Genomic DNA, 27246 nt, shown 5'->3' on the forward strand with positions numbered 1-27246 from the left:
TATAGGCTAATAGAGTGTTAAGGGTGGCTCGCCATCATGTGTAAGGTGGCTAACTACTAGGGCTGTGAATCTTTGGGTGTCCCACGATTCGATTCAATATCGATTCTTGGGGTCACGATTCGATTCAAAATTGATTTTTTTTTAATTCAACACAATTCTCGATTCAAAAACGATTTTTTCCCGATTCAAAAGGATTCTCTACTCATTCAATACATAGATTTCAGCAGGATCTACCCCAGTCTGCTGACATGCAAGCAGAGGAGTAGATTTTTGTAAAAAGCTTTTATAATTGTAAAGGACAATGTTTTATCAACTGATTGCAATAATGTAAATTTGTTTTAACTATTAAATGAACCAAAAATATGACTTATTTTATCTTTGTGAAAATATTGGACACAGTGTGTTGTCAAGCTTATGAGATGCGATGCAAGTGTAAGCCACTGTGACACTATTGTTCTTTTATTTTTATTTTTATAAATGTCTAATGATAATGTCAATGAGGGATTTTTAATCACTGCTATGTTGAAATTGTAACTAATATTGATACTGTTGTTGATAATATTCATTTTTGTTTCACTACTTTTGGTTTGTTCTGTGTCTCCTCTCAATTGCTGTTTATTGCAGTTCTGAGTGTTGTTGGGTCGGGTTTGGTTTTGGAATTGGATTGCATTGTTATGGTATTGCTGTGTATTGTTTTGTTGGATTGATTAATTAAAAAAATAAAAATAAATAAATAAAAATCGATTTTTTAAAAATGAGAATCGATTCTGAATCGCACAACGTGAGAATCGCGATTCAAATCCGAATCGATTTTTCCCCACACCCCTACTAACTACAGTACTAACTAGCAAATGTTGGATGAACAGATAGGCTAACTGGCTCCATTCTGTAGTTAGCTATTCTAGTTAAATAGACCAGCTGACATACTAAGATAGCTATGTGACAAGGTAGCGAGCTATCATAGTCTTGCTGGCGTGAAACGGCAACAAGCTAGTTTCCATCAGGCTAACTCACGTGATAAGGTATCAATATTGGGGTCTTTCAAAACCGCACTAAAAGAACACCTCCAGGCAACTTCATCCTTAAACTAACACCCTCCCTTCCACATCCCACCTCCCCGGATTGTAAATAATGTAAATAATTCAATGTATATACTCTGATGATTATCTTGTGTGATGACTGTATTATGATGATAGTATATATCTGTATCATGAATCCATTTAAGTGGACCCTGACTTAAACAAGTTGAAAAACTTATTCGGGTGTTACCATTTAGTGATCAATTGTACGGAATATGTACTGCACTGTGCAATCTAGTAATAAAAGTTTCAATCAATCAAACAATCAATCAAGACAAGCTAACTTGCAAACAATGTATAGATTGATGGATAGATCAATTACAAGCTAGCTATCGTGCTAAGTTAAGTAGCTATCGTACAAAACGACTAGCTATCCTGACAAGCTAACTAGGTTGAGTTAAGGTAGCTTTAAAGATAGCTGGGTTAGCTGGTTTAACTCACTGGCAAACTAAGATAAATTATGTTTATTTCTGAGTCAATGAGAGTTTGAGGTTGCTAACAGTGCTTGTGTTGTTGTTGTTTGTGTAGCTACTGGGACGATTTCCACTCCTGCGCCAGCACAGCGTTGGCCGACTGTCAGGAGGGCGCCACCGAACTTTGGGAGAAGCTCAAGAAGGAATCTCGTAATCTGGATTTTCGCGGGAATTTGTATCAACTGTGCGGCGGGAACAACGGCGCCCCCAGGCGGGGGGCGTCCGGCGGCCTGGGTGCGCTATTGGCGGCGCTGCCCAGCGTGCTGACGTGGCTGGCCCTTTAAGCCTCACAAAAAAAAAAAAACACTCTGGAAAAGAAGGACAAAAAAAGAACCGACTCAAGACAAAGTGCAAACTAGAAAAAAGATGGATTCTCTTTGCCCTCAAGTTTGCCTTCCAGGCACAACGGCCCATCGCCACATCAGATTGATCGACCGCAACACTTGGAGGAATTCCAAAAGTATTCCAGTCAAACGGGAACGTTTGCTCATCAAGGTCTCCATGACGACGCCTTGTAACCGCCGGGGCCAGGCAGATCAGACGGAATATTGGGGTCTATTCAAGGATGCTGTGGTGAACGCCATCATCCGAATGGCGACCCCCCAAAAAAAGAAAGCCCGCCATCACACCAATTTTTTGCTTTTTGCACCAAATTGTTGAGCCCTGCAACTTGACTTGCAAGGCTAACACGTTACGGTATTTGACTTTTAGCAGCTAGCTTGCTGACCCGCGAGCGGATTTTTTTTTGTTGTCGTTGTTTGTTTGTGGTGGCAGACAGGAAGTGAGCGTTCAGCCTGTGGATGGATGTCGACCTGCATGATGTCGCTTGTCAACGCCTTTCGGGAAATGAGCACAAACGGCGAGGTGTTAGCTTAGCGTGTTAGCAAAGCAACACTAATCAACCAGGTGAAGCAAAGCAATCAACGCGAGCTGCGCTAATGCTCACATTCAAGTTAGCCAGTTTATGAATAAAACATGTCGCAAGCTAACACTTTGATTAGCATTCAGGCAGCTAACAGTGATTAGTGTGGGGTTTTTTTTAAGAGTTTTGTTTGCGAGCAAACACTTTTGCCGCAAAAAGACGTTCTAGCGCCAAGTGTTCACTCGAAGCTAAGTTATTGATTTTTTTGGAATATTTTTTTACGTTTGTGCTCCTTTCCTGAAACCTTTGAGAAGTTTTCTTTGGATGTACGTAGTAACATTAGCATTAGCCTTGTGTTGTACACGCAGCAAAAAAAAAGAGCAATACGGCGACGTCACGGCCAGTGAAGTAGCTCCAAAAAAACACCAATAAGATTCCATTAATCAATCAATAATAAATAGTGACCAGACTGTTGTGTTGAACTAAAAGACGTCATTGATTAATAATAATAATAATAATAACTTCTATGTCTTTGTTTGTTTGTTTGCTCGCAACTTTACCAATCATTCAAAAAATTATGAAGAATTTATTATGTACATTTAGAGGATTTTGAAAAAATATTCATAATGAGAGGGAAAAAAAAGATTATTATTATTATAGAAAGTTTTAACACTCCATCGATACAGATGATAGAAATATATACATAAAAGATTGACATGATTTAGTGCTAAATAAAAGAATGTCATGTTTGAAAGGAAGTGTGTGACGTCACTGTGGCTTTTCATGTGTTGCACACACACACACACACACACACACACACACACACACACACACACACACACACACAAACACACACACACACACACACACACACACACACACACACACAAACACACAAACCCCCCACGTTCTTGTACTTGTTACCTTCTTGAGACCTCCGAATAAGGCCTACCTCTTTAGGACCACCCTTTCTAGATATATAAAGATGTGTATTTACAACATTAATAATATATACATACGATGCAAATATATAAAAGCTTGTTGTGAAAAATGAGTTGGAATTTCACGAGAAAAACTTAGAATTTGGGCAGTATTATAATAAAAGTCGTAATTTTACTCAATGCAAGTCAAAATTTTACAAGAAAAACTGAACATTTGTGCAATATTATGATGAAAGTTGGAATTTTACTCAATAGCGGTCACAATTTTACAAGAAAAAGCTTAAAATGTTGGCAATTTTATGAAAAGAGTCGTGATTTTACTCGACAAAAGTCACCATTTTATAAGAAAACTTTTAAAATGTTGGCAATATAACAATAATCGGAATTTTACTTTGCAAAGCCATGACAAAATGCATAATTCTGCTCAAAAAATTTCACCATTTTACAAGAACAACAAACAAAAATTGGCAATATTGTGATAAAAGTCAGAATTTTATATGACAAATGTTGCCACTTTGTATTAAAAAGTAATACTTTTACATAAAAAAAGTACTAATTTTATGAGAAAATATTGCAATATTACAGAAACAGAAAAAATATGAGAAATTGTTCCCAATTTTATAAGAAAAAAGTTGACACATTGTGAGAAAGAAACTGCTTTTAGTTAATTAATTTTTGTTTGTAATTGTTTTTTAATTTTCATTATTTACTTGAAGTTATTACAGTATGTCTCTATATACATATTTATTAGATTTTTTTAAAATTCATTTTGGCCAAAGGGGGCTCATTTCAATTTCTTACACACACTTGTTATTTCGTATGTTGACCAGAGGGCGAGCACTTTTAAAACTGACACACAGTCAATTTGAAAAATCCCTCCTTTTTGGGACCACCCTCATTTTGATAGATTCCCCCACCAGGGGTGCAAATGAGACATTCTCTATCAGATGCAATGGTTTTCTGTGGCCCTAGTGTGTGAATGTGAGTGTGAATGTTGTCTGTCTATCTGTGTTGGCCCTGAGATGAGGTGGCGACTTGTCCAGGGTGTACCCGGCCTTCCGGCCGAATGCAGCTGAGATAGGCTCCAGCGACCCCGAAATAAAAGGGATAAGCGGTAGAAAATGGATGGATGGGATGTATGGGTTTTCCGTATTGGAACCATGATTTATGTCCTAGCTTGTTCACCGGTCCTCATATGGAAGGTACTTTTCCTTATTGATGTCTCAAGAAGGGTAGAAATACACACACACACACACACATTCATTATTAATGAGGGAGAGTCCCTGAGCTGCTGCTGCACACTCTTTGTATTGATGGAAAAATGAAGGACTCAGCTGCCCAAACATCAAACAAAAATTTCTTTTTTATATAGTTAAAAAAAAGGTAATTTTTTCACATTATAACTGTAATATTTCCCATTTTGCATAAGATACATCAACAGGAACAAATTAAAGCAAAAAGGATCATTTGTTATTTTTAATGTATTTTTATTTTTTTTAATACATATTAAATTACTGTGTATAATCTGACAGAAATGAAATATAACATTGTTTAATTTGTGTCATTTTGCAAATATTCAATGCAGTGAGTTTTTCCCCCCCCCCAAATAAAAGTAATCATGTGCAGGCGAAAAAAGAAAGAACATTTAATGGGATAGTGTATATATACAGCTATAACGTGGCGTGATTAATGACAACGTTGTCATGGCAACATTCATTTTTAACGCAACTTATTTATTATTTACAAAGGAGAAAATGTGATTACATTTCCACACAGGGAAGGGAACATTATTAATATGCGCTCCCATGATTTCATGTGTTTATTGTCTGCTTCATAAGGATGTTTTCCGGGCGCAGACTAATTCCTGGAAAAGATGGCGAAGGAAGGAATAAATAATTGAAGAAGCAATTAAGGCCTGCACGAGAAGAAAATACCGGCTCATTAAAAATTCATGCGGCAAATCCCGCGAGACTTGGCGAGGCACTCGATCGCGGCCACGCCCACGCCGCCGGTGCACGTGAGCAGCAAAAAAAGCCAAAACATCTCAACAAGATGGCGCTTGAGTTAAACCCTTTCAACTCTTTTTGGACGACTTCTCGGCGTCAAATGGAGCAAGTGTGAGACCCCCGAGGACGACGAGCGGTCCAAAAGTGAAAATTGAGGTCGAAGTGGATGAGAGAAGCAGGTCAGGTCAGCTTCGGATTGAGTTCACACACAGAAATTCCCCAAAAGTTGTTGCGTATTCTGGTCACATGACAACAAAATGGCGTCGTCAGCCGCAAAACAACTTTATTTTTATTTTTATTTTTATTGAACAACAAACATACATTTATAATTCACCCAACAGTCAAGGCACTTTCAACAACAAGGAAAGAAAACAAAAGCAAATACAGAGAGTATTAAATATTAATAAATAAATAAAAATATACAAAAAAGACAAAGAGGGCTACCTAAATCACTTAAAATGTTTTTAACAAAAATATATCAATTTAAGAACTTTTGTAGTCTTAATCATTCTCCAAGATTTGATTGATAATTGTAAACCATTATAAGCCAATTAGAAAATGTAGGCCTTACATTCATAAATCGACATTTATGTAGAACATTTTTTGCCTGGAGCATAATATAGTTGACAAACATTTCTTTGTTACAGTCGTTTATAAAAATACCGAATTAGCAAAACACAACTTTCCAACTTTAACTTCGAAGGGAGCCGAGTCTTGAGGAGCCCTTCCTTTCAAAAAGTTGTTCAAAAGACTGGCTTGTCATTTAAAAAATAAAATATATATATATAATGTGAGTGTGAATGTTGTCTGTCTATCTGTGTTGGCCCTGCGATGAGGTGGCGACTTGTCCAGGGTGTACCCCGCCTTCCGCCCGATTGTAGCTGAGATAGGCTCCAGCGCCCCCCGCGACCCTGAAGGGAATAAGCGGTAGAAAATGGATGGATGTATATATATATATGTATATTAGGGATGTCCGATAATGGCTTTTTGCCGATATTCCGATATTGTCCAACTCTTAATTACAGTCGTGGAATTAACACATTATTATGACTAATTTGGACAACCAGGTCTGGTGAAGATAAGGTCCTTTTTAAAAAATGTATAAAATAAAATAAGATAAATAAATTAAAAACATTTTCTTGAATAAAAAAGAAAGTAAAACAATATAAAGACAGTTACATAGAAACTAGTAATTAATGAAAATGAGTAAAATTAACTGTTAAAGGTTAGTACTATTAGTGGACCAGCAGCACGCACAATCATGTGTGCTTACGGACTGTATCCCTTGCAGACTGTATTGATATATATTGATATATAATGTAGGAACCAGAATATTAATAACAGAAAGAAACAACCCTTTTGTGTGAATGAGTGTAAATAGGGGAGGGAGGTTTTTGGGGTTAGTGTACTAATTGTAAGTGTATCTTGTGTTTTTTATGTTGATTTAATAAAAAAAAAAAACGATACCGATAATTAAAAGAAAACGATACCGATAATTTCCGATATTACAATTTAAAGCCTTTATCGACATCTCTAATATATATATATATATATATATTTTTTTTATCAAGTAAACAATCACTAGAATCAGTTGTACAATAATTTAATTTACACAAGTATTACTGTATTGGGGCAGCACGGTGAGACAGGGGTTAGTGCATGTGCCTCACAATACGAAGGTCCTGAGTAGTCCTGAGTTCAGTCCCGGGCTCGGGATCTTTCTGTGTGGAGTTTGCATGTTCTCCCCGTGACTGCGTGGGTTCCCTCCAAGTACTCCGGCTTCCTCCCACCTCCAAAAACATGCACCTGGGGATAGGTTTATTTGCAACACTAAAAATTGGCCCTAGTGAATGTGAGTATGAATGTTGTCTGTCTATCTGTGTTGGCCCTGTGATGAGGTGGCGACTTGTCCAGGGTGTACCCCGCCTTCCGCCCGAATGCAGCTGAGATAGGCTCCAGCACCCCCCGTGTCCCCAAAAGGGGCAAACGGTAGGAAATGGATGGATGGATGGAATACTATGATTAATTTTTGTGTTTGTTTTCATTGTAAACAATTTAATATTTCCATGCTTTGGTAGTGTCATCACCAGTTTGAATTTTCTCTCACCTAAAAAAAATGTGTAGCGTTTTAACAATATAGAAAAAATACACAAATACAAATACATGTAGCATTTTAACAATACAGAAAAAATACAGAAATAATAGATACGAATAAAAGGCAGTAAAACTACACAAAAAAATAGGACATAATAAAAATGTGAGTACAAAATTGCTTGAACTACTAACTTAAGAATAATGAACCCGAAAAGTGAATCCAAATTGAAAATAATAAATACAATTAAAAATAATAAAATAGTTAACAAATATATATATTGCTATGTAAAAAAATATATATATATAATAAAAGTTTCACAGAAATTCCCCAATCGTTGTTGCATATTCTGATCACATGACAACAAAATGGCGTCGTCAGCAGCAAAATACAACGTTCCAACTTTAACTTTGAAGGGAGCCGAGTCTTGAGCAGCACTTCCTTGCAAAAAGTCGTTCTAAAGACTGGCTCGTTATTAAAGTTAGTTTTTTTAATATATATATATTTTTTATCAAGTAAACTATCAGTTGTAAGATAATTTCATTTACACAAATATTACTGTATTGCTGGGAATTACTCTAAAATATTGGCTATGATTGATTTTTTAAAATTTGTTTTCATTGTAAACAATTCAATATTTCCATGCTTTGGAAGTGTCATCACCAGTTTGAATTTTCTCTCACCTAAAGAAAATGTGTAGCGTTTTAACAATATAGAAAAAATATACAATAAATACAAATACATGTAGCATTTTAACAATATAGAAAAAATACAGAAATAATAGATACGAATAAAAGGCGTTCATGGATAAAAAAAAGTATAAGTAAAACTACACAAAAAAATAGGACATAATAAAAATGTGAGTACAAAATTGCTTGAACTACTATTAAGAATAATGAACCTGAAAAGTGAATCCAAATTGAAAATAATAAATACAATTAAAAATAATAAAATAGTTAACAAATATATATATTGCTATGTAAAAAAAATAGATATATATAATAAAAGTTTCACAGAAATTCCCCAATCGTTGTTGCATATTCTGATCACATGACAACAAAATGGCGTCGTCAGCAGCAAAATACAACTTTCCAACTTTAACTTTGAAGGGAGCCGACGAGTCTAGAGCAGCCCTTCCTTGCAAAAAGTTGTTCAAAAGACTGGCTCGTCATTTAAAAATAAAAATAAAAAGATATAAATATATATTTATCAAGTAAACAAAAACTAGTATCAGTTGTACAATAATTTAATTTACAGAAATATTACTGTATTGCTGGTAATTACTCTAAAATATTGGCTATGATTGATTTTTTTGTTTGTTTTCATTGTAAACAATTTAATATTTCCATGCTTTGGTAGTGTCATCACCAGTTTGAATTTTCTCTCATCTAAAAAAAAATGTGTAGCGTTTTAACAATATAGAAAAAATATACAATAAATACAAATACATGTAGCATTTTAACAATATAGAAAAAATACAGAAATAATAGATACGAATAAAAGGCGTTCATGGATAAAAAAAAGTATAAGTAAAACTACACAAAAAAATAAGACAATAAAAATGTGAGTACAAAATTGCTTGAACTACTAACTTAATAATGAACCCGAAAAGTGAATCCAAATTGAAAATAATAAATACAATTAAAAATAATAAAATAGTTAACAATTATATATATTGCTATGTAAAAAAATATACATATATAATAAAAGTTTCACAGAAATTCCCCAATCGTTGTTGCATATTCTGATCACATGACAACAAAATGGCGTCGTCAGCAGCAAATTACAACTTTCCAACTTTAACTTTGAAGGGAGCCGAGTCTTGAGGAGCCCTTCCTTTCAAAAAGTCGTTCTAAAGACTGGCTCGTTATTAAAGTTAGTTTTTTTAATATATATATATTTTTTATCAAGTAAACTATCAGTTGTAAGATAATTTCATTTACACAAATATTACTGTATTGCTGGGAATTACTCTAAAATATTGGCTATGATTGATTTTTTAAAATTTGTTTTCATTGTAAACAATTCAATATTTCCATGCTTTGGAAGTGTCATCACTAGTTTGAATTTTCTCTCACCTAAAGAAAATGTGTAGCATTTTAACAATATAGAAAAAATACACAATAAGTACAAATACATGTAGCATTTTAATAATATAGAAATAATACAGAAATAAGTACAAATACATGTAGCATTTTAACAATATAGAAAAATACACAATAAGTACAAATACATGTAGCATTTTAACAATATAGCAAAATACACAATAAGTACAAATGCATGTAGCATTTTAACAATATAGAAAAAAATACACAATAAGTAAATACATGTAGCATTTTAACAATATAGAAAAAATACACAATAAGTACAAATACATGTAGCATTTTAACAATATAGAAATAATACAGAAATAAGTACAAATACATGTAGCATTTTAACATAATAGAAAAACTACACAATAAGTACAAATACATGTAGCATTTTAACAAAATGGAAAAACTACACAATAAGTACAAATACATGTAGCATTTTAACGATATAGAAAAAATACAGAAATAATAAATACGAATAAAAGGCATTCATGGATAAAAAGAAAAAAAGTACAAATAAAACTACACAAAAAAATAGGACATAATAAAAATGTGAGTACAATATTGTACTTACCTGTTGAGTGTACGCTTGAACTACTAACTTTAGAATAATGAACCCAAAAAGTGAATCCAAATTGAAAATAATAATAAATACAATTAAGAATAATAAAATAGTTTTAAAATGAATATATTGCTATGTAAAATAAAATATATAAAAAAAGTTAATCCAAATGCTGCTAAATTTCTTTTAACTCATTTTCTAGTCCAGTTGCCAACGCTTAATTTGCATGAGCATAAAAAACGTAAAAGAGCTGTTCAAAAGACTCGAGGCTTTCGCGAACGTCACATCTCTATGTGTGACGCAATCATTCCATCCAGTTAAGGTGACACAAACAGGCCAGTTTAAGTGGGCGAGGAGCCACCAGGGGGCGCTCAGCGCTCCTACAGCGTGATCAAAGTAAACGTTTATTTTTGGAACGAAATTAGGACGCAAAAGCTCTGCATCTTGTTTGCTCGTTGCCTCGCTCGGAACCTTCAAAGTGGGTCGCTGCTAAAAATAAGCTGGAGCAGCCTGTCATGGCGCTCTGGACAGGAAGCCGGAGTCCGTCTGTACACCAGCTCGGCTTCTACAGATCTTTTTTTTTTGGACGATTTCTCAACCTGTCATAAAAAAACAACAAACAAGGTCGCCAGGAACTAGCTTAACAGCTTGTGGAGCCACGGTGAGGGTGAGGGCTCAAACTGGCAACCACAGACCCTCGCTGACTGAGAGCTATGTCGAGCCGTGCTAGCCAATGAGCTAAAAAGATGTCAACGCAAATGTGAGATTTTCACGATATACTGTTGTGCCACCACACTACCTTACATCCGGTGACTGGAAACATAAGCCCCGCCCCCTTCAACAACGACATCAGTAGGTTGAGCGATGTCTAGATAGTAAATTGATTATTCATTAGGTATATTATTAGATATAACACTAAGCTAGTTTCAGTTAGCTTAGCATACATTGACCCACATTGGACTGCCTTCAGACTCTTTAATGAACAAAATGTATCAAAAAGCCCTCCTTTTTTTAACATTCCTTCGACCCTTGCTGGAAAAAGTTTGACATCAGTTGGTGTAGGAATGTCATGCTCATAAATTGTTTATTAATCAAGTATATTATTAGATATAACAGACATTTGCTTGGTCAGCCATGACTCTAAGCTAGCTTCAGTTAGCTTAGCATAAATTGACCCACATTGGACTGCCTTCAGCCTCTTTAAAGGCCTACTGAAAGCCACTACTACCGACCACGCAGTCTGATAGTTTATATATCAATGATGAAATCTTAACATAGAAACACATGCCAATACGGCCGGGTTAACTTATAAAGTGCAATTTTAAAATTCCTGCCACACTTCCGGTTGAAAAACTCCTTTGGATATGATTTATGCGCGTGACATCACAAAATCCACGGAAGTGGTTGGACCCCATCTGACCCGATATAAAAACCTCTTGTTTTCTTCGACAAAATTCCACAGTCTTCTGGACATCTGTGTTGGTGAATCTTTTGCAATTTGTTTAATGAACAATGGAGGCTGCAAAGAAGAAAGTTGGAGGTGGGATCGATCGGTGTATTAGCGGCTAAGTACAATACTTACAGCAACACAACAAGGACTACTTACTACGCCTAGCCGATGCTTGCCGCCAAACCCACGGATGAAGTCCTTCGTCGCGCCGTCGATCGCTGGAACGCAGGTGAGCACGGCTGTTGATGGGAAGATGAGGGCTGGCTGGCGTAGGTGGAGCGCTAATGTTTTTATCATAGTTCTGTGAGGTCCGGTTGCTAAGTTGCTAAATTAGCCTTAGCGTCGTTAGCAACAGCATTGTTAAGCCTTATCAGGCTGAGAATTATTAACCGTGTAGTTACATGTACATGGTTTAATAGTATTGTTGATCTTCTGTCTATCCTTCCAGTCAGGGGTTTATTTATTTTATTTCTATCTTCATTTGAGAACGATGCTATCACGTTAGCTCAGTAGCTAAGTGTGTCACCAATGTATTGTCGTGGAGATAAAAGTCACTTTAAATGTCCATTTCGCGTGCTCGACTCTCATTTTCAAGAGGATATAGTATCCGAGGTGGTTTAAAATAGAAATCCGTGATCCACAATAGAAAAAGGAGAGAGTGTGGAATCCAATGAGCCAGCTTGCACCTAAGTTACGGTCAGAGCGAAAAAAGATACGTCCATCACTGCCTCTCTAGTCCTTCACTGTAACGTTCCTCATCTACGAATCTTTCATCCTCGCTCAAATTAATGGGGTAGTCGTCGTTTTGTCGCTCCAAATCTCTCTCGCTCCATTGTAAACAAAGGAAAATTGTGAGGAATATTAGCTCCTGTGACGTCACGCTACTTCCGGTACAGGCAAGGCTTTTTTTATCAGCGAGCAAAAGTTGCGAACTTTATCGTCGATGTTCTCTACTGAATCCTTTCAGCAAAAATATGGCAATATCGCAAAATGATCAAGTATGACACATAGAATGGATCTGCTATTCCCGTTTAAATAAAAAAAATTCATTTCAGTAGGCCTTTAATGAACAAAATGTATCAAAAAGGCCTCCCTTTTCTAACTTTCCTTCGACCCATGCTGGAAAAAGTTTGACATCAGTAGGTTTAGGGATGTCTAGCTCATAAATTGATTATTAATCAAGTATATTATTAGATATAACAGACATTTGCTTGGTCAGCCATGACACTAAGCTAGCTTCAGTTAGCTTAGCATAAATTGACCCACATTGGAATGCCTTCAGCCTCTTTAATGAACAAAATATATCAAAAAGCCCTCCCTTTTTTAATATTCCTTCAACCCTTGCTGGAAAAAGTTTGATATCAGTAGTTTGAGCGATGTTTAGCTAGTAAATTGATTATTAATCAGGTATATTATTAGATATAATACTAAGCTAGTTTCAGTTAGCTTAGCATACATTGACCCACATTGGACTGCCTTCAGCCTCTTTAATGAACAAAATGTATCAAAAAGCCCTCCCTTTTTAAAAACATTTTCAACCCATGCTGGATAAAGTTTGACATCAGTAGGTTTAGGGATGTCCAGCTCATAAATTGATTATTAATCAAGTATATTATGAGATATAACACAAATTTGCTTGGTGAGCCATGACACTAAGCTAGCTTCAGTTAGCTTAGCATAATTTGACCTACAATAAACTGTCTTCAGCCTCTTTAATGAACAAAACATTTAAAAAAGGCCTCTATTTTTTTAACTTTCCTTCTACCCTTGCTGGAAAAATTTTGATATCAATAGGTTTAGGGATGTCTAGATAGTAAATTGATTATTAATCAAGTATAGTATTAGAAAAAACACAAATTTGCTTGGTCAGCCATGACACTAAGCTAGCTTCAGTTAGCTTAGCATAAATTGACCTACAATAAACTGCCTTCAGCCTCTTTAATGAACAAAACGTTTCAAAAAGGCCTCCCTTTTTTAACTTTCCTTCGACCCTTGCTGGAAAAAGTTTGACATCAGTAGGTTTAGGGATGTCTAGCTCATTAATTGATTATTAATCAAGTATGTTATTAGATAGAACACAAATTTGCTTGGTCAGCCATGACACTAAGTTAGTTTCAGTTAGCTTAGCATAAATTGACCCACATAGGACTGCCTTCAGCCTCTTTAATGAACAAAATGTATCAAAAAGGCCTCCCTTTTTTAACTTTTGTTCGACCATTGCTGGAAAAAGTTTGACATCAGTAGAAACAGGTTACCACGGCAACCAAACCACACACACACACACACACACACCCACACACATGCCAATCATGAGGTTGCTACAACTTGGCAATTGTTCCTCATTTTTATTATTGATTTTTTTTTAATGAAGCAAAGAAAAGATTTGTTTGAGAAACATCAAATTAAAGCACGATTCTACCGGCAGATTCTGCGGCGTCCCTAATAAAGGGGCCCGCTCATTATCGAACCTCCACGCCCAGCTCGCTCTCGGCGCTGCGCTCGATCGTCTGGTGGACCAGGCCGACTTCCCGTTGGCTCAGCGTGCGCTCCGTGTGGCGGTAGACGATGCGGAAGCAGTGGCTCCGCCTCCCGCTCCTGCCAGACAAAAGACGGGGAGAAATCGGTCTCGACTCGCCGCTTCTTCTTCCTCCTCCTCCGCTGCCAGCAGCGTGTCAAGTATTCAAGGTGGTTGTGTTGCAAATGCCACACAAAGACGAGTGAATGCGTTCCATGTGATCGACTGTGTCGTCCGTCAATAATTCATGTCTCCATTATCCTGAAGATCAATACCAGGACACCTGTACGCCGCACACACGTGCGCTAAAGCATCCAGTGTAACAAACATAGGTGTGGTCATGTGACTAGCGGATCATCACAGTGAATAATTCACATGACATTTTCCCTCTCTGCTAATTGCTCGTTAAGAGCCCCACTTGACCTTTAATGAGCCTTTCAAGCGCCTCTGTGGTCACCCTCCCCCCCTTTCACCCCCCCGTGGAACATTGAACTACTTCCTGTCTCGGCAAGAAGCTCCTGCGTGTCAGGAAGTGCTCCTTCCTGTGCTAAAAGCCTCATCTGTGGAAGGGTCCGTCCATCCTGTGCAACGTGAGCCGTCTCCGTGTCAGAAGTTCCGAGCAAAGTGGTTCTGATCCGGGCCTGAGAGGGTCCGTGGCGGTGTCGAGTGACAGCCAGTGGGAGGTAATGGCTCGTTAGCATTCCACAAATGTGCACTTAGTCTGAGTTATGATGTCATAAGTCATTGTAATGTAATGACACCCCGACTCCTCCTGTTGCTCCGCCCACTTAAAATGTTTGCCATACGCTGCCCTGCTTGGCCACGTCCCCTTACCCTCTCACACAAATATATCTTTTTTATCTAAATGTCAAAACCCTTTTTTTTTATTTTTTAAATGTCACCTCCTTATTTGTCTCCTACATGCTTCCTTGCAGTATGTGTGTGTGTGTGTGTGTGTTTACGTGCACGGGCGCTCACTTTGGGTGCGTGAAGTCGTCCACCAGCGACACCTTCTCCACCAGGTCCCCGGCGATGGCGCGCACCAGCTCGTAGAAGTCGTTGGCGTCGAAGTTGCGCCGGTCCGCTGGCAGCCAGAAGGAGATGTCGTTGTGCAGGGGCGGGTACTTGCTGAGGGCCTGACGGGCGCAAACAGGAAGTCGGGAGCGAAGACGGTCAGATGTGTTCACTTTTTGTCGCTAAGCATTCGGGGTGTGAATCTTTAGGCTCCTAACGATTCCATCCGATTCCAGGGGTGACAATTCGATTCAGAATCGATTCTCGATTCAAACCGATTCTAGCAGTGTATTTGGTATAATAATTATAAGGAAACTTTTTCAAAACAGATTTCAGGTTTGAAAAGCTCCTTTTGTTGTATGGAGATGGCCTAAATACATATTTAAATGTTTTTATTTATTTATATATATATACATATATATATTTTTTTATAAATTTTATGTGATGTGAATACAATTGTTTGAACACCCCTACTAGGGGTGTGAATCTTTGGGCACCAAACAATTTTATCTGATTTTGATTCCTGGGGTGACGATTCCATTCAGCATTAATTCTCGATTCAACACAATTCTCAATTCAAACCGATTCTTGGAATGTATTATTTGGTATTATATTTAAACTTTTTCAAAACTGCTTAAAGGTTAGAAAAGCGCCTTTCGTTGCTTATAGATGGCCTAAAAACATTTGAAAAAATGTATTATAAAAAAGAAAAACATTTTAAATACATTTTTTAAAATCATGAATCGATTTAGAATCGGGATGAATAAGAATTGCGATTTGGATGTGAATAATTTTTTTATCTTATCTTTGGGCACTTCACGATTCGATTTGATTCAGATTCGATTCTCGATTCAAACCGATTCTCGCAATGTATTTAGTATAATAATTATAAAGAAACTTTTTCAAAACAGATTACAGGTTAGAAAAGCTTAGTTTGTTGCATGGAGATAGACTAAAAACGTCTTTAAAAATATATTTTATATATATATATATATATACACATATATATATATATTTAAAAAAAAAAAAAGTTATTAAAATCATGAATCGATTTAGAATCGGGTTGAATAAGAATCGCAATTCAGATGTGAATACATTTTTTTGCACACCCCTACTAGGGATGTGAATCTTTGGGCACCAAACGATTCGATTCACAATTCTCAATTCCAACCAATTCTTGGAATGTATTTTTTGGTATTATATTTATAAAGAAACTTTTTAAAAACTGCTTACTGGTTAGAAAAGCTCATTTTGTTGCTGGTAGATGGCCTAAAAACATTTTAAAAAATTGATTATGAAAAAACCCCCCAAAAACTTTACTTTTTTTTTAAAACACATTTTTAAAAATCATTAATCGATTCAGAATCGGGATGAACAAGAAATGCAATTTGGATGTAAATCTTTTTTTTTTTTAATGCACCCATATCAGGGATGTGAATCTTTGGCCACTTAACGATTCGATCTGATTCCGATTCTTGGGGTGACGATTCGATTCAAAATCGATTCTTGATTTAAACCAATTCTTGCAATGTATTTGGCATAATAATTATAAAGAAACATTTTCAAAACAGTTTACAGGTTAGAAAAGCTCCTTTTGTTGCATGGAGATGACTTAAAAACGTATTCTTAAAAATAGATTTTATATACTGTATGTATATTTTTTTGATACATTTCAATAAAATCTTGAATCGACTTAGAATCGGGATGAATCAGAATCGCAATTCAGATGTGAATACATTTTTTGGACACCCCTACTAGGGGTGTGAATCTTTGGGCACCAAACGATTCGATCCGATTTTGATTACAGGGGTGATGATTCCATTCAGAATGAATTCTCAATTCCACACAATTCTCAGTTCAAACCAATTCTTCGAATGTATTATTTGGGATAATAATTATAAATAATTTGTTCAAAACAGGTTACAGGTTAGACAAGCTCCTTTCGTTGCTTGTAGATTGCCTAATGCCTTTTTCAAAATTGATTCTTGTTGATTTTTTTTTTATAAATCAATAAAAAATGTTGACATTTTTTTACTGAATTTTTGAACATTATTAATCGATTTTTTGTGCACCCTACTAAGCATCCAATCACATTGATCGCTATAATATGTGGTGATGTATCGCTAGGGGTGCACAAAAAAAATTATTCAAATCTGAATCGTGATTCATCCCGATTCTAAATACATCCATAATTTTCCAAAATTGATTTTTAAGAAGACATTTTTAGGTCATCTCCATGCAACAAAATTAGCTTTTCTAACCTGTAATCTGTTTTGAAAATGTTTCTTTGTAATTATTATACCAAATAATACATTGCGAGAACCGGTTCGAATTAAGAATTGATTCTGAATCGAATCGTCACCCGAGGAATCGAATTGTATCGACTCGTTAAGTTCCCAAAAATTTTCATCCCTTGTATCAACCCTATTGTTCCTGCTGTCTGTGTGTGTGTGTGTGTGTGTGTGTGTGTCTGTGTGTGTGTGTGTGTGTGTGTGTGTGTGTGTGGGTGTGTGTGTGCGTGCGTGCGTGTGTGTGTCAACCGAACCCACACACACACACACAACAGTTCCAATTGATTAGGTGTGTTTCACGGACCATCCAGACTTTAATGGGCAGAGGCGGAGAGGTGCAGCCCAGGAGAGGTGCACTGACCCTGGGCAGGAGATGAGCCATGATCCCCTTGGAGCTTCCAAGGAAACTATTTCATCAATAACCTCCATCCTCCTCCTCCATCCTCTCACATGTCACCCTCCCAGCGTGTAAAGAAAGAGAAAGTGTTCTCTACCTGGAAGCGGACGGCCTGGTGGATGTTGTCCACTCGGAACTGCCGGAGGAAGCGCTCGTCTTGGCTCCAGAAGACCCTGATGTCGGGGATGTCGTAGAGGACCATGGCCAGCCTCTCCAGGCCCAGTCCGAACGCCCAGCCCAGCTTGTTGTCGGCGCCGGCTGAAACGGCACCACACCACGTCATCGGCGATTTCGCGTATAAAAAGGTCAGAGGTGGTGGACATCCCGTTACACGAACAGGAAGTGCCCCGTCCCTTGCATCCAATCAGGAGACGAGGAATGTGCTTTCTATGTTAATGAGCGGCGCGGGTCGACGGGTCCAACGAGACGGAATAAATCTTCACATGGAGAAAAAGCAATCAGCGCGTGACTGCTCATTCACTCTTCATCCCCCCTGCCTCCTCTTCCTCACTTCTCAGCAGCTCTTCAAGTCAAACTGACGCCTTTTCCTTACGTCTGAAAATAAAAAGTTCTCGTGTTAGATCACTGCTTACTAAAGACGACGGTGGTTTCTCTGCTAATTAGATTTGCGGCGAGTAAATGTATGCAGTGATTAGGCGCCATGATTACAGAGACGGCCGTGACAGCCAACTCTTAATTAGACACAAACGACCAGAGAAGTCGTGGTGTCCACAATGTTTTTCCTTCTTCGCCAACATCCCCTTTATCTCCAACAAGACATCAGTTCCAATGCATCTCGCTCACATCCATCACCATGAGCACACCTGAATGGATTATTGGCTAGCACCTTGATTTATGGACGAGAAGACTACCGAGAGACAAAAATGTCCACCAGCACCTTGGACTTGTGAGGGCCACAGTTTGGATGCTCCATGCTAGCACCGTTCTCCATCAATCACACAGCCAGCAAAACTTTGAATTAGTGATGAAGAAGACATCAATTATGCAGAGTCGTTAGTAACCAGGCAACATGAGGATGCTAATTGATCCGTCCATGTGTGACTTTCAGTGCAGGTGCAAGTACGCCATCCCCACGGCCTTAACCACACGTGCAGGCAGCGTGCGCCAGCAGGCCGGATCAAATTAGCGGTGGATTAGCGGCCAGCGCTGGGAGTCTGGAGGCGGAGCTAGTCACGGCTTAACCACCTGACCCGGAGTTTAGTTCGGGTTAAAGCACTTTGATGTCTACTCCGCCATTCGGACCCTGAAGGCCGACGCAGATTAAAGGAAGATGGCGGCAGTGGGCGGAGGAGGTGAAGACGAATCTGATTGGATGCATTCTGGGGAGCCATGTTGAACAAAACTACTTGTGGGATGTGCAGCTTGGAATGTGAACAGGAAGTAGGAGAGCTTAGGGTGTAAACAGGAAGTAAATGTCAGAGGCTAATGTGTAAACAGGGAGTTGATGTTGAGTTTTGAATGTAAACAGGAAGTATAGCTGTCAGAGTTTGAGGTGGAAACTGGAAGTATAAGTAAGAGCTTAACATGTAAATAAGACATACTCTTAAATGTAAACAGGAAGTACAAGTCAATATGTGTAGATTTTAGAATGTAAACAAAAAGTAGATGTTGGAGTTTAAAGTTTAAACAGGAATTAAATGTCAGAGCTTGGTGTAAACAGAAAGTCAAAGTAAGAGCTTAACATGTAAATAAGAAGTACATAAATGTAAACAGGAAGTAGATGTCAGAGCTTGGAATGTAAGCAGGAAGTAGAAGTACCATCTTAACATGTAAATAAGATGTATTCTTAAATGTAAACAGAAAGTACAAGTCAATATGTCAGATCTTAGAATGTAAACAAGAAGTAGATGTCAGAGCTTTGAGTGTGAACAGGAAGTAGATTTCAGACTTTTAAATGTAAACAGGAAGTACATGTCCGAGCTTTGAGTGTAAAAAGGAAGTAGATGTCAGAACTTAACATGTAAATAAGTCCAGACTTTTAAATGTAGTCAGGAAGTAGATCCATCCATCCATGTTCTACCGCTTGTCCCGTTCGGGATCGCGGGGGGTGCTGGAGCCTATCTCAGGAAGTAGATATCAGAGCTTATAATGTAAACAGAAAGTAGAAGTAAGCACTTAACATGTACATACGTAGTAAATGAAAACAGGAGGTACAAGTCAGCGTTTAACAGTGTTGACAGGAAATATGTCAGATCTTAGAATGTAAACAGGAAGTAGATGTCAGAGCTCAGTGTATACATGAAGTAGAAGTGAGATCTTAACATGTAGATAAGAATTTGATGTTAGATCTTAGAGCAGTGGTTCTTAACCTTGTTAGAGGTACCGAATCCCACCAGTTTCATATGCGCATTCACCGAACCCTTCTTTAGTGAAAAATATTTTTTTATTTATTTTTCAAATTCAAGAAAAAGTTATGATTTTTTTTACTGGTGCACAAAATTAACCGTGCATGAACATCACCTTGTTCAAAGAACAAAACCAACACAGTGCATGAACTCACAACAAGTTACACACCTTACACACCATGAATTGATTAACGTGCACCCCGACTTAAACAAGTTGAAAAACTTATTCAGGTTTTACCATTTAGTGGTCAATTGTACGGAATATGTACTGTACTTTGTAAACTGTACTGTTTCATATAATGTATTCTCTTCCTTTGCAATCTGCTAGTAAAAGTTTCAATCCATCAATCAAACAACCTGCAAATGAGATGGAAAATTAGAGGGAACATTGTTTGGGGGTATCCATAATACGCTGATAGGGAGAAGTTTTTATTTACACGATAAGTCAGATGTGTCTTTACCTCCGTGGCGGAGGCTCCGCCGAACCCCTAGGGTTCGATCGAACCCCGGTTAAGAACCACTGTCTTAGAGTGTAAACAGGAAGTAGATGTCAGAGCTTGGTGTAAACAGAAAGTCGAAGTAAGAGCTTAACATTTAAATAAGAAGTACACAAATGTAAACAGGAAGTAGATGTCAGAGCTTGGAATGTAAGCACGAAGTAAAAGTACGATTTTAACACGTAAATAAGAAGTACAAATCAATATGTCAGATCTTAGTATGTAACAAGAAGTAGATGTTGAAGCTTACAGTGTAAACAGGAAGTAGATGTCAGAGCTTAACATGTGCTTAAGTCCAGACTTTTAAATGTAAACAGGAAGTAGATGTCAGAGTTTATAAAGTAAACAAGAAGTAGCAGTAAGCACTTAACATGTAAATACGAAGTAAATGAAAACAGGAGGTACAAGTCAGCGTTTAACAGTGTAGACAGGAAATATGTCAGATTTTATAATGTAAACAGGAAGTAGGTGTCAGAGTTTAGTGTAAACAGGAAGTAGAAGAGAGAGCTTAACATTTAAATAAGAATTTGATGTTGGATATGGAGTGTAAATATGAAGTAGATGTTCTAAGCTAACAGAGTAAACAGGAAGTAGATGCCAGAGCTTAGAATGTAAAGAGGAAGTAGAAGTGATATCTTAACATGTAAATAAGAAGTTGATGTTAGATTTTAGAGTGTAAACAGGAAGTAGAAGTCTGTGCCAAATTGACGAGGCCCTCAAGTTACATCTTGCTGCTGTGCTCTCCAGCTGTGTCACATCTGTTCACCATGACATTCAGGAAGTGGAGGAGGCCGCATCACATTTAACCCCTCGCTGTCTCCATATGGAGAGGGGATAAACTGTGTCCTCTCCAGACTACAAAATGGATAATGAGACAAGAAAACCGCAGCAACAGCGGCAGAAGGAAATCCTCCCAAGTCCAAAACACCTAAGCAAACACTTGTGCGCTCAACGTGCTTCAGGGCCGCCCGCCTCTCCATCTGTCCGCCGCAAACACGGGCAGCGTTGAAGCGTTCCTCCAGGAGCCCTTACTGCAATGTGCTCGCTTTCAAGGAGTCGTCTTTCCGCCATGTTGGCGCCAGCTCACAGCTAGCTAGCAGTAGCAGCTAACATTGCTATTTGACTGTGAATGACACGTCAACGCATGATTGGAAACAAACTTGTTACACTTTGTCTGCTTCTTTTTCTACAGTGATGCCAAGAAGAATGACACTCAGGTCATCATGTGGACTCTGAGTCTCTGTCCTCATCAAGTTTGTCCTCCACTTCCTGTTTCAAAGACATGTGCCCTCCTCGCAGGTAAGCAGTGAGAACTCCTCCACGGAGGTCTAAAAGACGACTACCACCTTGTCGACAAACACCACCCTCGTCTTCATTATCATCTCATTGTTTTCACAGTCTCCACCCGCCCACCACGTCCCAGGGGTGACATCAAACGCTGCTGCTGAGGTAGACGTCTTCAAACACTGCGCTCATTAAGCTGAGCTGATGTCTTCATTGCTGTAATCGCATTACTTTGCGACTGGAGGAACATATCAGGGTGCAACACGCACACACACACATAGTTGAGTCAGACGTGCACAGATGGACACATACAGCATCAGATGTGGCATGAGGGTGAGGATGACGATGCTGACAGAGCGGGATGAAGAAGATGACGGGGGAGGAAGGTCATGATGGCGAGGATGATGAAGACGGTGATGTCATGCAGTCCTGACAACAGGTGCGCGTAGGGATGTAATGGTAAACGCTATAATGATAAATCGCGGTAAAATTACAGACGGTTAGTAATACCGTTTACATTTTTTTTCTCCGAGAAAACGTCATTTATCAAAGCATTGTAGGCAACACTGCTTACTTCCTGAAGACTGAATTGCCACACCGCCTGCGCATGCGCACTGGAGCCGTTCGGCACGCGGAAACATGGCGGCGACTACCAGTACACAGACTTTGCTTTGAAAATGTCCACTCCGAGTTAACGGAGTCGATCGCTTCGTTTCACCTCATTTCATCTGCTTCTACTTCCGTGGAGTCTCGGTGTGCGTTTAAGAGCGCAATGCTGTTGGAGGAGAAAAATATTTGATGTTGCAGTTTGATTTTGAACGTGCAACTAGCGTCCTTCCGTCAGCTGCTGGGACTGAGAGTTAGCATGCAGCAGACGATGCGTCGGGAACGTTGCCACAACGTTTTTGTTCGTCCTTTAATTTAATCGCTAACTTTGTTAGTGTTCCAATGACATCAATACTAGCTAAAATGCATTTCATCGAATTGAACGCAGACTGAGTTGTCGGTGAGTCACAAAGATTGTGTAATAGATGTGTGAGGTATCACTCTTGTTTATTTTTGTTGGCCAAACTGTTTCACTGAAGTGCATGGTTGTTGTTGAAGAACAAAGCGTGTTTATTTGACTTTATCTTCATTAGCCAAACTGCTTCGTGTTTTATATTGATATCAAAAAGTAAACACCATGTTTTTGATATAACTTTTTTTTTTATTCCAAAAAGTAATTATGTGACATAGCATGTATTAATGTTTTATGGTGGATAATTAATACCTATATGACCGATTTCTGCGCAAACTCTTAATTGGATCTGTCCTGATACAGCATGTACATGTACACACATTAGTACATGTCAATGTGTGTACATTACTTAAAGGCCTACTGAAACCCACTACTACCGACCACGCAGTCTGATAGTTTATATATCAATGATGAAATCTTAACATTGCAACACATGCCAATACGGCCGGGTTAACTTATAAAGTGAAATTTTAAATTTCCCGGGAAATATCCGGCTGAAAACGTCTCGGTATGATGACGTTTGCGCGTGACGTCACGGATTGTGCGGAAGTATTGGGACACCATTGTGTCCCAATACAAACAGCGTCTGTTTTCATCGCAAAATTCCACAGTATTCTGGACATCTGTGTTGGTGAATCTTTTGCAATTTGTTTAATGAACAATGGAGACAGCAAAGAAGAAAGCTGTAGGTGGGATCGGTGTATTAGCGGCTGGCTACAGCAACACAACCAGGAGGACTTTGAGTTGGATAGCAAATGCGGTATTCGACGCTAGCCCCCGACCGCACCGATGATCGTGGTGAAGTCCTTCGTCGCGCCGTTGATCGCTGGAACGCAGGTGAGCACGGGTGGTGATGAGCAGATGAGGGCTGGCGTAGGTGGAGAGCTAATATTTTTAGCATAGCTCTGTCGAGGTCCCGTAGCTAAGTTAGCTTCAATGGCGTCGTTAGCAACAGCATTGCTAGGCTTCGCCAGGCATTAACCGTGTGGTTACAGGTCCAGGGTTTAGTTCAGTGTCTCCTGATAGTGTAAGTAATAGTAGTATTGTTGATCTTCGGTCTATCCTTCCAGTCAGGGGCATGTTTCTTCTGTTTCTATCCGCAGTTAAGCACGATGCTATCACGTTAGCTCTGTAGCTAAAGTGCTTCGCCGATGTATTGTCGTGGAGATAAAAGTCACTGTGAATGTCCATTTCGCGTTCTCGACTCTAATTTTCAAGAGGATATAGTATCCGAGGTGGTTTAAAATACAAATCCGTGATCCACAATAGAAAAAGGAGAAAGTGTGGAATCCAATGAGCCCTAGCTTGTACCTAAGTTACGGTCAGAGCGAATAAGGATACATCCTGGCGTCCTGCACTGCACTCTAATCCTTCACTCTCATTTTCCTCATCCACGAATCTTTCATCCTCGCTCAAATTAATGGGGTAATCGTCGCTATCTCGGTCCGAACCGCTCTCGCTGCTCGTGTAAACAATGTGCAGATGTGAGGAGCTCTTCAACCTGTGACGTCACGCTACTTCCGGTACAGGCAAGGCTTTTATTATCAGCGACCAAAAGTTGCGAACTTTATCGTCGATGTTTTCTACTAAATCCTTTCAGCAAAAATATGGCAATATCTCAAAATGATCAAGTATAACACATAGAATGGATCTGCTATCCCCGTTTAAATAAGAAAATCTCATTTCAGTAGGCCTTTAAAAAATACCTTTCTCTGCGAAAATGTAAAAATAAAGATAAATGTATCATGTAATAAAAAAGCTGACACGCTGATACTATTAATGAACAAAAACACAAATATTTGTCTTTAAATATATAGACAATGTTTATCTAGAGCATTTTTATTAGATCTTACAAAATACATGATGGCGTCGCGTTCACACCCCAACACTGTTTTTACCTAACATAATGAATAATCATGATTAATAATCATGATTTCAACATAAATAAAAATAATTTTAATTATTATTTTGCCCATAATCCTGCAGTCCTATGTGTAAGACTTGACCTCATACATGAACACTATTTTTATCTCTATGGACAAAAAGGGTTACGTCTTACAGCCATTAGGTGCCATCTTGCACAATTTTCACATTTATTTTTATTTATTTATAGTATTATTTTGTTTCTGCCATATTTGTTTTTAATGCTTCTGTTGCTTTCATATGCACATTCAACTTTCTACTTGCGGTACATATATACATTTTGAATGTATATGAATTTTTTAAAAATAAAACGTGGTTAAAGGATTTGAGTATAAGTAGTTTTTGAACATTTTGAGCACATTTAAATTTACCGCGGTAATAATGGTAACCATGATCATTTTGGCCACAATACCGTGACATCCCTAGGCGCACATGCAACAAATCTTCCACTTTGAAACGTCTCTTTAACGTTTGCCCCTTTACCCACAAAAACGCAATAGTCGCATAAACGAGCGGTCGAAACAAAAATATTTTTAAGCGGTTTATTTACAAAACGGCCTCATGCAAACAGTGGCAAACAAAGCCTGTTCAGTGACCTTGTGGTTAGAGTGTCCGCCCTGAGATCGGTAGGCCGTGAGTCATACCAAACTATAAAAATGGGACCCATTACCTCCCTGCTTGACACTCAGCATCAAGAGTTGAAAGTGGGGGTTAAATCACCAAAATGATTCCTGAGCGCGGCCACCGCTGCTGCTCACTGCTCCCCCCACCTCCCAGGGAGTGGAACATGGGGATGGGTCAAATGTACCTAGTGTGTGTGTGACTATCAATGGTACTTTTACTTTTAACTTTAAACAGCCTGCAACATGAGTGGAATAAGATGACGTGTGTTCTTCTGATATGATGTACAGTATAATGTTCAGATCAGCTCATTGATAAGCAAAACTTTCACTTTGAGAGTCGTGTTTAAAAGTTTGCCCTTATACTCACAAAAATGCAGGAGTTGTGTAAACGAGCGGTCGAAACGCTAATATTTTTAAGCGTTTTATTTACAAAACGGCTTTGTGCACACAGCCTGCAATAAGAGTGGTCTAAGATGATGTGTTTTTCTAATGTGATGTACAGTATCATGTTCAGATCAGATATTCACTAATAAACAAAACTTCCACATTGAGAGTCGTGTAAAAGTTTGCCTTTTTACTCACAAAAACGTGTAAATGTAAATGAGCGGTCGAAACGATAATGTTTTTTTGCTTTTTTTGTCAAAATCGGCCTCGATCAAACAGCCCCTGAAAAGGCGTAGTAATGACGTGGATTCTTCTTTTGATGTGATGCATGGTGTTCCATCGGAAGTTCTTCAACAAACAAAACTTGATTTTGATTCAGTATTATTTTTGAGCTATGACAATAAAAAAAATCCCACTAAAAGTATTTGGGATCTAAAGGGGGCCCCACGCCTTAAAGTGTTAAAAATAAGTCATCCATCCATGTTCTACCTTTTTTTTAATTTTACTTTCAACACTTAAATCTCCAGATCAACCTCAGATCTATCCATCAATGATCATTTTTTAATGTTTTTTGTTTGTTTTATGCCCTTTTTGATCATTTAACTTTTTTTTTTTATGGCAAACACACAAAACATGCAGAATTTTCTTAAAACAATATTTCACAGTGGAATATTAGATGTGAAGTAATTGGAGCCTTAAATAGTTCAATAATTCATAACAACATTGATTTTGATTCATTATTATTTTTTAAAGCATTGACAGTTTTAAAGAATAAAACAGCCTGGATGGTCACTTTGTGTTATTAGAGTTAGTATTGCAACTTTTTCTCGTTACATTTCACCTGTTTGCTCTTGTATTCCACTTTTTCATGTTTTTTTTGTAATAGTAGTTAAAACGTCCATTTGCTAACATCCCCAATGAGAGTCACGTAGGATGACGCGTGTTCTTCTTCTGTCACGACGTTTGACGAGCATCAGACTTGCAACGCCGCATGACAAATGGCGAGTGTGAGTCTGAGACAACACAGCTGCCAAAAAGAGCCGGCGAGCGTGTCAGGATTTGTCCAGCTTGGATGATGTCATCAGAGGGATTTGTGGCGCGATGAAAGCTCACTCCGCGTTTCATCTTTTTCCACAAAACTGATCCCCGGGCCGGATTCAGCTCGCAACATGTCAACACTTCCTGCGATCACACCGAAACCTTCAACGGCGAACTATTTATTTTCACGTGCGAGAGCGTGGCACTATTTATGGAAGTGTTGGAATATTCATGAGTCGCAACATCGAGCCGCGTCGTGACCAAACATGGAGCCACAATGCGCTAATGCTAACGGCTAGGCCTGGCATAACCATGGAAAGAATGGCAAATACGACGTTTAG

General features: G+C 38.3%; 2 protein-coding genes and 1 long non-coding RNA gene across 14 annotated transcripts in view; 2 read left to right on the plus strand and 1 right to left on the minus strand.

Annotated features, from left to right (window-relative positions):
- The window catches only part of nrn1a (neuritin 1a), an 83064-nt gene extending 79900 nt beyond the window's left edge, over positions 1-3164 (plus strand). For all 5 annotated transcript variants that reach the window (XM_062020801.1, XM_062020800.1, XM_062020802.1 and 2 more), the window contains one exon: positions 1608-3164. In XM_062020801.1, coding sequence (XP_061876785.1) covers positions 1608-1836 — 229 coding nt within the window. In that variant the 3' untranslated portion in view covers positions 1837-3164. The remainder of the gene's footprint in view (positions 1-1607) is intronic.
- A 1911-nt stretch (positions 3165-5075) lies between these two features.
- Positions 5076-27246, plus strand: part of LOC133629800 (uncharacterized) — a 44678-nt gene continuing 22507 nt past the window's right edge. The window contains exons 1-3 of one of the 3 annotated variants that reach the window (XR_009821119.1): positions 5076-5540; positions 21828-21934; positions 22034-22084. This is a non-coding gene — a long non-coding RNA (uncharacterized LOC133629800). The remainder of the gene's footprint in view (positions 5541-21827; positions 21935-22033; positions 22085-27246) is intronic. The other 2 variants (XR_009821120.1, XR_009821118.1) reach the window with 2 other exon arrangements.
- fars2 (phenylalanyl-tRNA synthetase 2, mitochondrial) overlaps positions 13866-27246 on the minus strand; it is a 39808-nt gene continuing 26427 nt past the window's right edge. For all 6 annotated transcript variants that reach the window (XM_062020807.1, XM_062020806.1, XM_062020811.1 and 3 more), the window contains 3 exons: positions 17870-18030; positions 15049-15206; positions 13866-14150 (listed from right to left, as the gene is read on the minus strand). In XM_062020807.1, coding sequence (XP_061876791.1) covers positions 14015-14150; positions 15049-15206; positions 17870-18030 — 455 coding nt within the window. In that variant the 3' untranslated portion in view covers positions 13866-14014. The remainder of the gene's footprint in view (positions 14151-15048; positions 15207-17869; positions 18031-27246) is intronic.

Source organism: Entelurus aequoreus, linkage group LG15, assembly GCF_033978785.1.
Source record: "Entelurus aequoreus isolate RoL-2023_Sb linkage group LG15, RoL_Eaeq_v1.1, whole genome shotgun sequence".
In the NCBI taxonomy this organism is placed as follows: Eukaryota; Metazoa; Chordata; class Actinopteri; order Syngnathiformes; family Syngnathidae; genus Entelurus; species Entelurus aequoreus.